At 40.0% G+C, this 16473-nt stretch overlaps 1 protein-coding gene across 1 annotated transcript in view; it reads right to left on the reverse strand.

Annotated features, from left to right (window-relative positions):
• Nucleotides 1-6383: 6383 nt before the first annotated feature.
• Nucleotides 6384-16473, reverse strand: part of SFMBT1 (Scm-like with four mbt domains 1) — a 160970-nt gene continuing 150880 nt past the window's right edge. Inside the window, exons 17-23 of the mRNA XM_011958242.1 lie at nt 15102-15241; nt 14168-14277; nt 12782-12957; nt 9518-9696; nt 9030-9275; nt 8063-8191; nt 6384-7222 (exon numbers count right to left, since the gene is read on the reverse strand). Of these exons, the coding sequence (XP_011813632.1) occupies nt 7082-7222; nt 8063-8191; nt 9030-9275; nt 9518-9696; nt 12782-12957; nt 14168-14277; nt 15102-15241 (1121 nt within the window). The 3' untranslated portion in view covers nt 6384-7081. The remainder of the gene's footprint in view (nt 7223-8062; nt 8192-9029; nt 9276-9517; nt 9697-12781; nt 12958-14167; nt 14278-15101; nt 15242-16473) is intronic.

Consider the following 16473-nt stretch of genomic DNA (forward strand, 5'->3'; position numbering starts at 1 on the left):
CCAGGTGAGCCGGGCAGCGCAGACCGGAATGAGAGCCGGGGAATCACGAGCTCCAGGTCCGGAGGTAGGAGCTGGGACGGCCTGTGACCAAATTATTTTTCCCTCTAAGGCAAATCCCTATATCCTGGAGAATTTATTAACATTCCTGGATTCCACCCTCAGAGATCCTGATTCAGTAGTTCTGGGATGGGGCCCAATAGTTTGCAGCCTGGATTATTCTGAAGCAAGTGAATAAGGAAAACAATCTAAGACTGCGCACAGGAGTCTTCCTTCCAACCTAGACATTTGAGTCTTTTTCCTACTTCCCTAGCTAAAGGCTTATCAAGGCCCCAAGTCTATTTTTTTCATAGACATAATTTAAATGGTCACCTGAATCCAATCACATTCATTTTGAAATATACCAGGTTTCACATTAAAAACCTGACGTGCACATGTCCCACCTTATTCACTTGGGGAGCACAACTACCTTTAGAGCGTAGAAGACAAATGATTGGTATTTGCCAGGCTGCAACATCCCCCTGCACACACACACTCCCACCTAACCCTTTCCAACTTCTCAGAACTTGTGCTCTGCCTTTAACAAGACCCTGAGTCCCCATTCTTTCATCCATTCCTCCAGCCCAATCTGGGCTCTCTCTGGACACCCTCTTGTTGGTGCTCTAGAGCCCCTGACTTTCCTATTGCAGAATGTCAGTGAACACATGGTATGAGTCCAGTTGACACTGAGCTACGTTTTCAACAGTAAATATCTCTAGGAAAAAGTTTTCCTATTAAATAGACCCCCAAATTCCAATTACCTAAGAGGGTTAAATGCTATCTAAAAGCGTTCTTGGTAAACAGGACTATTAACCTGATTAGAGAATAAAAATGCAGTTCTCCAGCCTTCTCTTACATTTTCTCAACTCTGCGCCTTTATGTAGCATTCTAGTTGCATGGATGCCATTCCCTTTTCCCTGCTCCATGAACTGCTCCTCAGGTGCATCAAGGCCTATCTGACCTCCCTCTCCCTCTTGCTCCCACATTACCTTGTGTGTACTGTTCCATCAAAACTTTTCAGACTGCTAAATTTGATAGCTGTACACATCTCTCTCTCCCACAGCTAAGTGTGAGCCTCCTGAGGGCAGGAATTGTTTTTATTTACCCTTCAATTCAAATTCAACATAGTGCCTGGTACAGAGAACATGCAACAAAATGCTTAATTTAAATGGAATTTTAATTTATAAAATTTTAAAATCTCCACAAGTACTGGCCGTGGGCAAATACAGAAAATCAGATTAAGAAAATAAATGGATAAGGGAAAATTAAAATTGCATGAACTATCTTTTAGTCTAAGAGGGATCTTATGAGGGTGCTCAACAGTTAACAGTACAATGTTAAAGCAGAAGAGATTGTGGCTGGGCATAAGGAGACTATTGATTGCTTAAAGACACAGACAGCTCAAGGAAAATTGGACACTGAGCTGAAAAGTGATGATTTTGACAAAGAATTGTTCTGCACATCCAGCTGTGGAGGAACCCTTAAGGCTCACAGAGGAACAAACAAGGAGCAGTCTTTGGAGATCAGAGGCAGAATCCCCAATGCCAGGAGCAAGGTTGCTATGGGGAAATTCTACTCTTCCTATCTTTCCTGAACTGGAATTAAAAAGCACCTAAATCCAGAAAGTAAAGGATGAGACAGCAAGAGAGGGGAAAGAATTCTGGAGTTTTATTAAAGTAGGAAGGAACTTTTCATCCATTTGGAAATGATTCTCTGAGGTCCCACTGGAAAGAGTTTGAAAAAATTTACTCTGGCCAAAATGCCTTCCTTGCTGTCAAATCAGCACAAAGTTAAGGTTAAACATAGCTTAAGACCTGTTTTCTTTAGTGTTCTCACAACCACTTAAAACTGTCATAATGTACCACAAGCTTATATACAATCATATTTACAAAAAAAAAAAAAACCACGCAAAATATTAATCCAAAATAGTTTTTTTAATCCTTTGAAGTTATACCATCAAACTTGATGGGAGTTATTTTAATAGGTATTCTTGTGCATACTTCTTAAGTGTACTTTTATCTTCAATGCATAACTTGAAATTAAGAGGAAAAACAGCAAGCAGGAAGGATACAATGCAATAAGCATTTGATTTTGTTCTAAATGAGCAGCTTAAAAAAAAAGGCAAAATACATTAAACAAAGTGCATCAGTTCCAACAAGTTAGTATTAAAAAGAGGCCTAAGGACAGTGCTGGAACCAGCCAGGAGTCCCTCCCTGGCAGGCCTCTGATTGTCTTTAGAGAATATTCAATGGAAAAAAAAAAAGGAGGGGAAAAGAAATGAGCACTTAAAATCTCAAGAGAAACAAACTACCTTCTCCAGAGATTCTTGCAAAACGAGCTAACGGACTGCCCAACTTTAACTCTGCCTAAGCTTTGTAACCTCCCTCAATCATCTACTTTGTGACTTGATTTGCCCTAAAAGCCTACTCTCATCCTTTCAGCACTTTTGTCCACCTCCATTCTGCCAAGCTAGGTATGCAGTTAGATTGAATAAACCATGTAGAAACCCTCAGGCCTGAGTTTCCACACATCCTGAGAACAGGCACCCCCATCAGCAAATGGTGGCACCATTTCACTAGAAGGCACCATTTGCCTCCAGAAATAATGGGAGACCCTTGCCTCCCACAGATCAGGGTTCATGCTTTTCTGCTGGTGTTGGAGATTTATCTGGCAAGGCTGTGGCTTGCTTCTCTCTTAAAACAGTCCTTTGTGATAGGCCATAGCACCAGGACAGACCCAATGGTGTATTAAGTCAAAAAAGACACAAGAAGAGGGAGTTTTAGGCCTACTTCTCTCTCTCCCCAATTCTCCACTCCTGGTTTTGCTGGTTCTTGTGAAAATCTCAGGCTCCTTAAACACCATACCCAAGTAAATGACTCTGCAGTGCATTTGCTGCCCACCAACTTCTACACCTCCCCATAAAGCTGCCCTCAGAAACAAGGCTACCTGTGTGGTCTGGTACAAGCACTGAATAAACACACCTGGAACCACCCTTGGAGTGGGCCTGGAACCAGATCCATTTGGACTGAGCATTGAATTTAAAACTTATGCCCAGATTCTAAGTCATAGGTAGCTTGTTTGGATAAATTCAAGTTTCCAAAGTATACACATTCCCACATAAGGGGTGGGAGTCATCAAAACTCACTAGTAAAACATCTAAAGTGAACAAAGTCAAGGAAGAATTATAATTACAGGACAGTAACATTTCTTTTTGGTTTTGCAGGAGGCTCTTTGTCCTACGATTTCTGAGTGAGCACCATGACAAACATATGGTTGCTTACAATGGACCCAGGAGCAAGGAAATCCAAGCTTGAAAAGGCCGCTTCTGGTCCCCACCAAGATTTGTACTTCATTTTTTGTAGTGATGGCTTCTTCTCATTTAGCTTCATAAGGCCAACAGGTTTCCTACTGATAACACAGAACACTTTTGAACTGGTGTGTGCACACACGGCACATCCTCAATACACAGGATCAGAGTTCAAATCCAAGGCATGTTCCACTGTTGATCAATTAAACCAGTAAATGGTGTCTCAAATAGAACAATCTTTGGTGATATAGGTGCCAAGTAAATATAATTGCCTGTGATAGTTTTCCCAAATGTTCCCATCGAGATCACCTGATGTTCTGTGTGTTCCTCAGAAACACTTGTTGGCTTGAGAGAGGGAAATGATTCTGAGTCCCACCCTACCTAAGGCCTCCTAAAGCTTTTAAATTGTATTCAGGTACCACATTAGTAACTGAATTGGTACTAGAGAGCGAGTAAAATGTATCCAGGTCCTCTGGAAGCTAAGGTCCAATGTCTTCTGTCTCACAGTGAGAATAATTTTACTTCCAGGAGAAAAGGCATATTAAGGCTAAGTTCTGAACTAGTTTTCTATATTTGCTTCTACCATAAGTCAATAAATATTTACCAAGAAGCTCATCTTTTCCAGAGGTTAGTAAGTACCCTTCCCTGACCTCACATATCTATAACATAGATAAATGCTAGGAGCCACCTGCATTGCTGAACAAAGGCAGATAGGGTGCAAGCTTCCACAAATGCCTTCCCCGCGTTAGCCACTTCAACTCTGCTTCAAATGAGAAGGATGAAGATGGTTTACAAAGGAAAACAGCATAGTCCCCAGAAGCCCACAGAATCTAGTCAAAATGTCACAGAAAAATCTGCATGTGCAGCAAAAAGGTTTCCCTAGCACAGTAATGTAGCAGTAATAGTCTAATATTGGTCAGCCAGCTTTTCAAGGTCCAGGAGGATGAAATAGTCCATTAACCTGTTTTCTAAACTTGTCAATTCAGGGTAAAAAATGGGTCATGAAAACTTTTCTGACCTCAGGCAGGCTATAGGCCCAGCTGCAGGTGAAATCCAGACCAATGTAGTCCCCTCACAATGTAACTGTTACACATTTAAGAAGTTGGTCTCTCTAAAACACAAAGTTCTTGCACCTATGTGCAACATACCAACATTTTACCCCAACATGGTGAGCTATTATCTGTCTTGAAATCTGTTTCAGCATCACAGTAACCAGAACATCATTGTTATCCAGTCCAGTCCCAGCAGCTTGGTGAGGTAAATTAAGTTCAAATTATAAGTTAAAAAAAGTGCCCTGTGCTAAATTCCCAAACAATTATCCTCACTTACATAATATATGGGAGTCAGGGCTGGGGGATATAATTCTTTATGCAATTGCCTAATAAACTATATCTTAGTAGGAGAATGCAAGAAACATTAAGGGAAACCCAACTTACTTGACCATTTAGAGTCAGCCTTTCTCTAGGAGAAGGCTGAGCCTGAATAATCATAGTATAAACAAGCCTGTTGGGCTGACTCTACCCAGATCAGAGATTACTTGGGGCTGTATGTTTCGCCCTTCGGGGCCTTCATCCCCTCACCTGTGAAGGGAGGTGATTATTAATTCTGTGTTTTCTGGAGAAGTCAAAAGAGAGACAAAATAAAGCATTCATTATTCTTGTGCTTGCTGAATTCCCTCTTGTAGGAAATATGTTTCACTTTCCTAAATAAGATAACAACACGAGGCACTAAACATTAATTCCAGAAATTCTGTTCCATTGTTCTTCCTCAAGGGGCCCTCTTTGCCTTAGTGCCTTGACTGAACTCTCAAGAAATTTCATTAAGCAAGATCACCACCACCACCACTACCCACCAAAAGCTTAATGTTTAATGCTAATTATTCCTTAGCATTCCCTGTATATCCTTCTCTTCCACAGACACAGAATTTTAAAAAACTGGATCTCTAAAGTTTCAAACATACTAATTTTTACTTAAATGAAGCTTCTTCTCAGGTATATCTGTTAGGAACCTAAGCAAAGAGTTAATGTCTTCATGTATGATTTAGTTGCAGGGCTTGAGTTAAGCTGGTTTATATATTATCCAAAGAAGAGAGGCTCTAGATTATTCACCAATGTCCACAAAAATAAGGTTGGGGTGGTCGGGAATGGGAAAAAAAATCACAATCAGTTAAAATTTGCTGTAATATTTCCTTATATTTGTAGAGCTGTTTAGACTTCACCCAGTTTGCAGGATTAAAACATTTTCAAATCTTGAGGAAGAATGATTGGGTTATAAATTTGCAGGTGATTAGGATAAAAAAGCATTCAGCAAAGCAAACCATTTAAGGGAGACAACCTAGGTATGTGTTTTTCCTCACTCCTGATGACTAGAATAGTGCAGCAAACGCTATTATTATATAATAGCTAGCAATGGAATCATAAGTGAAAATTCACCTGGAGTTTCATGTTAACTTGAGCCGGGCTAAAAGACACACTTAAAAGAATACTGAGTTGTTTAAATGGGAATCCTCGGACTAAAGATTATATTCAATTTAAAGAATTAGCTGAAAAAAGTCTAAGTGTGGCTAGGCAAAGAGGTTCCAGAATCCTTAACCACGTCTCAATATTTATCCAGCCGCTGAGGACACTGCTACAGAAACTCCATGCTCTGCGTTACCCTCCCAAACATGTTTTCTGTGCTGTGCTTCTACAGTGGAGACACCTGGAAAGAAGGACAAATGGGCTTCGCTGTGGGTCCATGGAACACCTACTGATTTTCACCCAAAGTAGAGACCATAGAAATGAAACAGAGGTAGACAAACAACTCTAGAGAAAAGTAAACACAAAATAAAAGTCACTGAAGTCCCTCTAAGAATGAACAGGAAGAGGGCAATTAAACGGAAATACTAACAGTCTTGGTGATGTTACTTAACACAGGCAGCCCAGGCTGGGTCAAGATGGAGAACAGCAACAGTAGAGTTCTTAGATCAGGTCAGTTAAGGAACTGGTGTAACTGCCCATATAACGTTTTTAAGAAAGCGAACAGTTTCCCCCCCTCCAAATTCTGTCATAATTTTAGTGTTCATGTAGCTTAAAAATGGCATCATACAAAAAACCTCATACATGGCTGTAAGCTCAATTATCAACAGAGGTAGTAAACAAAGAAACTCCTAAGAATTGATTTTAAAATGGACCAAAGTGTGACTATACATTCAAAACCCTAGAGCCACATAATCATCCCCAAAATGAACTGTTTTAATTTTAAAAAGCTTAAAAACACAATGACAGTGAAGCACTGATATGCCTTTAGGAACAGTCCCAAATCAGTGCTGACTTAAAGCTAGGTCCTCTCTTTCCAAGAAAAAGGAAGCAGAGAACAAAGTTCAATCTACAATGGGAGGGAACAGAATGAAAACAACCAAAAGGGTGCTTTCCAGCAGCCTAGGTTATTCTTTGTTTTCAGGCCACACCACTGGAAATGCTTTTCTTCTTATGTAAGTCTTTTCCTCACAACCTTTATTTTTTTAAAACTGCCATCTGCTGAACAAGAGATGTCCACATTTCCACCAGCAGGCGATCCACTTTTGTGCACAGTTTTTGCTTCCTCACTGTGAGTCCTCCTTCCCGGAAAGTGCAAAGAGAGCAAGCTGACACCTGCAGGCCCCAGAGCCCCAGGACTATTCCAGCTCCACTTATAAAGCAGGGTGAAGGATTTGCTGCATTTGTGCTTCAAAGATCCAGCTCACTTTGGTTGTCCTTCTCAGTTGGCAAACTGCTCATAAAAAGCAAACTTGATCCTCTCTATGTGATGGCAAAGTTTGATGGCAGGGCCCAATTTTAAGTCCATGCATTCTTGAACAGTGGGAAGGGTAAGGAGCAATAGGGCCTGCCCATCAATTTCCTGGTAAAGCATAAAAGACAAGTTATCTGTGATGTGCACATGAAAGGCAGCTTGATCATGACAGCCTCTCCTCACTTTAGCTTTGTCAAAACTGGAGTCCCTATGCTTTCCTTTCCTTAATTTTTCATCTTAGGTATCACACACTTCCTTTTAAGTGACTCCACAGTCTTCCATACTAATGAAGCTTCAGAATTAATAAAGTTTTACTGAGGACAATAAAATTTTACCAAGGATAAGAATCCATTCCACAGAGTCTCTGCCCCATAGAAATTTAGTAAACTTACTAGCCCTGTAACTGGCAACTAATTGTGCCATCTTTTTAAAGGGTTCCTTCTAAATCTGAAACAAAGGATTAACTATCAACTTCAATGTTTTCCTACTCTGTAACATTCATAAAAACCCGATAAGCTCTTGAACCTCCCTAACTATCTAAACAAAACTTATGTCAATGTTTAAGGCCACTGGCTGTGTTTCAGCAAGCTTGCCTTAAAACTCATCACCACTCTAGAGCCTAACATGACAGATGCTATTTTTAAAACAAGTAAATCATTATTTTTGAAAAGATGTGGACAATTAAGCATGGCATGCTTGATATTAGAGGGATAGAATCAAATTCTTAGGAAAAATTGGAATGCAATGATAATCTGCTTAAACTATGAAGCAAGTCTGATAAATAACTTTTTTTTTTATCATCTTTGACTCCTAAAAATGGAATTAAGACAATTCTTTTCTTTTGGATCAAAATATTTTTCCTAAAACTTGTAAATAAATTGTTGACTATTACATCCATAATTTATTGCTAAAGAGACATTACTAAAAATTATAGGAATCTGTGATTACCTGGTCTAGGAATATTCTTGCTAATGGAGCACAGTCAGTGGATCTGATGAACCGCACAACGTCTGCCACGCTCCACTTCAAGGGATTACTGTCCAGGTGAAGCCTTTCAGCAACTTCAATCCTTATTTCCTTCATTCCCCACAACACAATCAAACCAAATGGTGTTAAGGCTATTTTATTCTAAAAAATTCTCTCTACCTAAACTCATAATCTTTCAAGACATGATTTAAAGTGGTCTTAGTTCACAATTTCTCCCAGCAAAGATGTCAAAGACCCACGTACATCAGGTACTCAGGAAATGTCTGTCTTTTATAATACCAAGTATCAATGGGAAAGAATTTATCTCAAAGTTTCAGCACAGATAATTTAGACAATTTAAGAAAAATAGGGTGCTAAAGAGAAGGGGATGCTAATTCCAATGACAGAAGGCTTAACTAAATAAACTACCAGGAGGAATCATTTACTGCTTCTGTTCATGGAATATCCTTAAAAAGCAATCTAGTTTTCGAACACTAACTTAATTGCTGTTCTTTACTGTTACATATATGTTATAAAATGTTCATACGTATATAGTAAATATACTAAACCAAATGGCTTAACCCAGAATCAAAAGGATAAATAACCTTTTCCCACAAAACCATATATATTATGAAATATATATTAAAAAGGCAGTTTTCCCAAAACTAAATGACAAGCTACAAATAAGCTAGCAATGGAGCTTTTTGTTGTTGTTGTTGTTAAAACAAGCAGCTACTCTGAGAGAGACTTTCCCCCATAAGTAGGTGATCTCAACTAATCCTTGAAACACATGTAAATCACTGCATTTGGGGTCACTTTACAAGAGACCCTGGAAATTCTACATAAGTCTGTATTGAAAGAAGTAGAATGCCAATTATCACTAATAATCATATTCCAGAGGAAAATTCTAGAGAGAAAGAAATAAAAAATAAACTTTTTAAAATGGTACCTTTGGTGAAGGAGGTTTATTTTCATCATCAGAAAATGAAAAGGTGTGAAGCTCCCCTTTTCTCCTTTGTCTATCTGGAGGCAGCGATGTGGATATCTCACTTTGGGTGGGAGAAGAGGAGCATGACTTTTTTTCTGACATTTCTGATTCTTCCTGTAGCTCATCCTGCTGCTCAGATGTACTGCCTTCACTTAGGGAATCATCATCCCCTTCATCTGGGTCATCCTCATCTTCACCCCCACTTCCCTGCAGGAAAAGGAGAGAAGTCTCATTGAAATTCAGGACATCAATCCCAGGTTTCATATGATTTTAAAAAATAATCATAGAGAAAGAAAAGAAATTCAGGACAAACCAGTTCCTGGGCCACAAAACCATCTTCTATTGGCCAGAGATCTGAGTTAGAAGGACCTGCAGGTATTCTGTGTCCATACTATAAAGCAGTGGTCACTTGGCTTTGAGACATTACAGGCACATCACAGATCTCATACCTGGGGAGAGCCCGCTGGGGTATTATCAACAGATGCAGAGGAGCGTTTCTTCTTATGAACAAAAACATTTTTCCGCCTCTTTCTCCTCTTACTGGCTTTTTTCAGGGCACAAGCTAAGTTACTATGCCCACCAGGTGGCCTCCCAATTCTTTTATTTTTCTTCTTTCCATAATAATGTGCTAAATGTGGATGACAAAATGAAGTAGCTTCATTATTTTTGTGCACTTCAAAACCACAAGAGATTTTATTAGCATAGCAAAAAACAGGTACATTGTATTTGATTGAGGTTTAAATACCATAGAGTGGAATAAACAGATCTGAAGTACACGGTTTGACTAGTATGGAATGGTCCCTCCATATCAAAGTATACAGAATATCTTCAACCCAGAAAGTTCCCATGGTCCCTTCTCAGTCAGTACCCCTTACTAGAAGCAACCACTATTCTAAACACTATCACTATAGATTAGCTTTGCCTCTATGGAACCACACAGTAAGCACTTTTTTGTATGTGACTTTTTTTTTCTTTGAGGTGGAGTCTTGCTCTGTCGCCAGGGTGGAGTGCAGTGGCACCATCTTGGCTCACTGCGACCTCTGCCTCCCGAGTTCAAGCAATTCATCTGCCTCAGCCTCCCTAGTAGCTGGGATTACAGGCACAAACCACCACACCTAGCTAATTTTTGTATTTTCAGTAGAGACAGGTTTTCACCATGTTGGCCTGGACGGTTTCAATCTCTTGACCTCATGATCTACCTGCCTCGGACTCCCAAAGTGCTGGGATCACAGGCGTGAGCCAACGTGCCCGGCCATGTGTGACTTCTTTCACTAGGTATAATGTTTTTGAGTCGTGTGTTTTATTATATGTTTCTTTTCTATTTGGATATCTGGTTGTACCAGTGCTATTTTTTAAAAAGAATTTCCTTTCTCCCTTAAATTTCTTCATCTCTCTTGTTGAAAATCATTTAACCATGTTAAGTTTGGCTCTATTTCTGGACCCTGTGGTCTGTTCCATTGTTCTATTTGACTATTTTTTTTTTTTTTTGAGACAGAGTCTGTCACCCAGGCTAGAGTGCCGTGGCATGATCTTGGCTCACTGCAACCTCCACCACCTGGGTTCATGCCATTCTCCTGCCTCAGCCTCTTGAGTAGCTGGGACTACAGGTGTGCACCAACACACGCCCGACTAATTTTTGTATTTTCACTAGAGGTGGGGTTTCACCCTGTTGGTCAGGCTGGTCTTGAACTCCTAACCTCAGGTGATCTGCCTGCCTCGGCTTCCCAAAGTGCTGGGATTACAGATGTGAGCCACTGCACCTGGCTTGACTATTCTTTAATGCCTCTTTTGATAATTATAACTTAATGGTTAAAAAAGAGAGAGAGACTAAGTCTTCCAACTTTATTCTTTTTTTCCAAATTGTTTCAGCTATTCTAGATCCTCTGCATTTTCATATAAATTTTAGAATATACATTGCAGAAATGAAACCTATATATTCTAGCTGAGTTATGTATTAAAGTAATATCAAAATATAATTTTATGAAAAAAATTTAAATTTTCTAAAGGGTATGAATCCATTTGACATCATTCAAATTACTAATTGGGAAAAATTGTGACTGTCCTAAATTCTAGGCTAATTTCAACTATATTATTGTGAAAGATAAATTCAGACAAAAGGCACAATAAAATCCACATATCTTCCCTTCACATGTCTTCCTTCAGAGTAGTGTACTTATACATGTACTTATATGAATAGTATTTTTCACTCAGCTCCTAATAATTGCAGTTTCCTAAACTAAGTGCTGAGTCTGATACAACAAGAGGCTAAGATAATTCCTACCCTTACGGAGTTTACAATCCAGTAAATATAAATAGAAACTAGAAGGTTAGACTTATATGATTTTGTAATTTAAATACTGATTAGAAAGCTCATCATACTAAGTATGGACCGTGAATCAGCAGCATCAGTGGCATCTGGGAGCTTGTTGGAAATGCAGATAAGATACTCAGGACCCAGATACCCACAGACCTGATACATCAGAAGCTCCACTTTAACAAGATCCTTCAGTGATCTGCATGCACTATAGTTTAAGAGGCACAGATCCCTAAAAGAAATCTTTCCATTTTAACAAGGTTAAAATCCTCCTCTGTATTGATTCTCCCAAGTGACATAGGGCTTGCAGGATTTAAGGAAAGGTAGGATCAGAATTTTGTCTTTGGGTGGCAATGCCTTGACAAGGCTTCATATTGTAAATTTCATCCTATGTGACCCCTGCCCCAGTTTCTCAAAGGAGAAGATAAGCAAGGACAGGGAACAGGTGCTATGAAAGTTCAAGATGAGGTTGCAACTACCTCCTCTCCTATTTCCACTTCCCTAACTACTGTGGCTTCATTGCTGCTCTTCGGAGACACTAAGCAAGCTCCTGCCTCAAGCTGTGCCCTTGATGCCCCCTCCCCAGGACACTCCCACCCAGCTCTCTGCACAGCCGGCTCCCGTTTCCTTCAAGGTGTTACCGTGTTACCTGTCAGACTTCACTGACTCCTTGCATAAACAGCACTCCAACTCCCAGCCTTCCTCACTCTCCTACTTTGCTTGCCCACCTTGCTTCACTGTTCCCCACAGTATTTCTCTCTCTAAATTTCTTCCCTTGTTCGTTATCTATCTCCTACATTAAAGGTAAACTCACTGAGGATAGGAATGTTTTCTTTATTGTTGTACCCCAATGCTAGAACAGCATAAGCACACAATGAGTACAAAATATATACTTGCAGATTTTATGAATGAATTACATATCCTATTAGATACAATAACTAATTTATATACATGCTATATATAAAAGTTGGCACACTAAAGCCCATGGGCCAAGTCTGGCCCATGACCAAGACAAAAATTACCCTTACATTTTTAAAAGGGTTCTTTTTTTTTTTTTTTGAGACAGAGTCTTGTTTTGTCACCCAGGCAGAGTGCAGTGGTCTCGAACTCCTGACCTCAAGTGATCCACCCACCTTGGCCTCCCAAAGTGCTAGGATTACAGGCATGAGCCACCGTGCCTGGCCAAAAAGGTTCTTAAAAAATGAAAACACAACACATCAAGAAAGAATATGTGACAGAAAGCCATATGACCCACAGCATGAAATATTTATTATCTGGCCCTTTATGGAAGAAGTTCATGTGCCTCTGCTATATATGAATGTCTGTAAAGTAAAAAACCTTCCAAGATGTAAGGTATGGTCAGCTGCTACGGTTAACACATTGGAAAAACATGACTCACTGTATTTGGTCTTTGTAAGTACAGAACAGTTCTCAGAACACTTATCCAGAACCATCCGTGGACCGAAGAGGTTAGGACAGCATTCCAGTTTGATACAGGTTTGCCGGCAGAATTCAGTCACCCGATCTGCTGTTTTCACTATCTCAACAGTAGCCCGATAACTCTTTCCTTTATATCTGCCATTGGAAGACATCAGATGCCAAATGTATTGGGCTAATCATTACCCAGAGAAAAATCAAACATATTAATACACCTAAAAAATATTTTTGCTTCTTGGAAAATATTCTATGTCCTTTATAGTTCGAGGGCCCTGAAAACAACAAGGAAGTTCTGCATATTGAACTTAAATCAAATCAAATCTGGTAAGCTATGACAACTAAAAGCTGAGTTATTTAAATTAGCAAAATTAAGCTCCTGCTTTCTGTTCCTAAGTTCAGGTTTTCAAAGAGTAATTTCACTAACTGCTTTAAAAAGAAAAATGACTTTTCACTAAGTCTTTCTTTACCCTTGGCAGTGATCCTCAGACTGTTGTCCAAGGACTAGTATCACCTGCCAATTGCCATCTGTCCATGACAAGATCAGAAAGCAAGAGTACATGTTTATAACCTTTCACACTAATTTGGAAAAGTAATTTTATGTCTCTTACATCTAATAACAAAAATTGTTCTTGCATTTTTGTGTATTAAATTTCTTATTTCCTTTTTGTTTTTGAGATAGAGTCTTGCTCTGTCGCCCAGGCTGGATGAAGTGCAGTGGCATGATCTCGGCTCACTGCAACCTCCACCTCTCAGGTTCAAGCGATTCTCCTGCCTCAGCCTCCAAAGTAGCTGGGATTACAGGCACCTACCACCAGGCCTGGCTAATTTTTGTACTTTGAGTAGAGACTTTCTTTCATCCATGAAAGAATGGAAATCTAAAAAAGACAAAAAAGCCTGGTCCTTCACCACAAATAGCTGAAAAAGCCCTGCCAGAGGAAACATAAGGCCTCTGATATTATCCACAGAACTAATTCTGTGAATTTTTTTTTTTTTTTTTTTTTTTTTTTTTGAGACGGAGTCTCACTCTGTCACCCAAGCTAGAGGGCAGTGGCACGATCTCAGCTCACTGCAACCTCCGCCTCCTGGGTTCAAGCAATCCCCCTGCCTCAGCCTCCCAAGTAGCTGGGATTACAGGCGCGTGCACTGTGCCTGGCTACTTTTTGTATTTTTAGTAGAGACGGGGTTTCACCATGTTGACCAGGCTGGTCTTGAACTCCTGACCTTGTGATCTGCCTGCCTTGGCCTCCCAAAGTGCTGGGATTACAGGCGTGAGCCACCGTGCTCTGCCAATTCTGTGACTTTTTAGAGACAAGTAAAAGTAAATAGTACAAACAAGCAGTCTACTCACTTGGCTTTTAGGACTTCCCCACATCCGTGCCACACAGAGTCTTTGTCCAGCTGCAGCTCCCGAAGGACACGGCTGGGTTTGTAGGCTGCATTGATAAGTAAAGTGAGGACCTGAGCTCAGTTTTAAGGCAGAAACACAGATTGGGAAGGAGAAAAGTAGACCATTAGAATCTTGTCATCACTCCCTTAAAATGTTAAGGTCATTTAGGAGGTTAATTCTAGTCATATGAATTAACAAATGTTAAGATAATAGTATCAGAGATATTACAGCCACCCAAAGATGCAAATAAGAGAGTACCAAAACCTCTTCAACATTTTTTAAATGTTATGGTTAGGAAAAACCAGGTACCATGATTTCCAAATTGCTCCAGAACATGCTTCCAAATGCTTTCCCAGCCATGGTACACACAGAAAATTATATTTGTTTGGACCACTGTGTAGACAGCTGAGGCTTCTTGTGGCTAGAGGAGTCTGGTCCAGAAGCTCTGGCTTCCCCAGATCCTGACGTGCCACCCTGAGGGCTGAAAGGTCTCTTATCTGTTACTTGCAGCATATCACACTGGTTGGGAAGAACAAAAAGCCCAGCAGATGTGTAGCTTTATCATAGCCACTAGGCTAATGCCACATAGCCACGGCCTCTCAGTCATAGAGTAATCTCACAGTTCACTTTTGCATAGTTCTCTTCTGGTCTCTGACAGAAGACCTTTCTACCCTGACAGAGGTGAACCTGCTTTGTGAAGAATTGTTTACGTGAATGTTTCCTAGGAAGGAGAAACAATTACATACCCTCTTCACTATCCAAAACATGAGAAAAGTTAGTAACTTTTGTTAAAACCTAGAACTGTCACATCTATGGCATGTGGCTCCCTGTAGAAATGACCATAGGAGAATGCTGTGAAATTTCCAAGTTATTTTGCTCTAGGCCAGAACCTTACCTCTCTAAGGACCAGAACACAGTTCCCAGGTCCTACACATTGAGGCAGCTCAGCAATTCTTCCTTTGTTAAGATATGGCCCTGAGAAGCAACGGTGGTTGAAGTATATCTTTGGACAGCAATATTTTCCATTAATCATAACTGGGAAATGAAGAGAAACAAATATTCAAAACAGTCATTCTCTACCCCATGTTTCCAAAGCTTGAATTGCCAGGGAGGAAAAACCAAGCACATGTACCATTATATTAATATAAAGTTTGGAATTACTTATTTTGAAGCTTAACATGTTGTCTGAGAATGCTCTTAAGTAACTTACAGAGCTTATCACTCTGCTGAAATCAAACAGGGTCCTGAATTAACATGCTGATTAGTTCCTAGGTTACTGCAAAATTGATAGAAGAACCCTATCTTCTATCAATAAAGAAAGTGGAGGGTGTATTCCAAGAACATATGAGGATTCTGGATGATCAATGATTTCTTTTCCAGGTCTTCAAAAACCAACTTTCAATAATCTATTCTGGAATATTTATAGAAATTGTCGAATATTATTTAGAATTACAGCTTGTCTCCTAAAAAACCACCAAACTAATGCTGGCAGCCTTTGATGTTGTGAGACCTCGCCCATCTCTGAGATTTCTCAGAGGGCTAAAAGTATGCTGTGACCACATCTCTAAGTTTTTTTTGTACTGTGGGGTATAACTGGGTCTAGAGACCCTTTTCTTCAACTACTTGTCTGTATCAATACTGTCCTTCAATTTTAAAAAATCCCCTCATAGTGGTAGGCATGTCAGCTGTTGAATGTAAAAAATTCAAAGATACTAAAACACTGCTAAAAAGCACAGAGAAGCTCTTCTAATAGATATGCCTGTTAATCCAATGTTAAGGAAAGATATGTGCACACGCCCATTGTTGAAAGGATCCTGCAGTTCATAATGTTTTCTCTTTAATTAAGAATGGTCATGGCCAGCTGTGGTGGCTCATGTCGGTAATCCCAGGAATTTGGGAGGCCAAGACGGGAGCATGTCGCTTGAGTCCAGGAGTTCGAGACCAGCCTGGGTAACATAGTGAAGCCCCATCTCTACCAAAAAAAAAAAAAAAAAAAAAAAAAATCAGCCACATGTGGTGGCATATGCCTATAGTCCCAGCTATTCAAGAGGCTGACGTAGAAGGACAGCTTGAGCCCAGGAGGTGAAGGTTGCAGTGAGCTGATACCACACCACTGCACTCCAGCCTGGGTGACACAGTGAGACCCCGTCTCAAAAAAAAAAAAAGGATGGTATATCATAGTGACCAGTAGGCTGGTGCTCACATTTCCAGTTGAACCCTGTAACCCAAATGCCTCTCTTCAGGATTAAGGCACTCATGCCCCCGCT

This window comes from Colobus angolensis, unplaced genomic scaffold, assembly GCF_000951035.1.
Source record: "Colobus angolensis palliatus isolate OR3802 unplaced genomic scaffold, Cang.pa_1.0 Scaffold462, whole genome shotgun sequence".
In the NCBI taxonomy this organism is placed as follows: Eukaryota; Metazoa; Chordata; class Mammalia; order Primates; family Cercopithecidae; genus Colobus; species Colobus angolensis.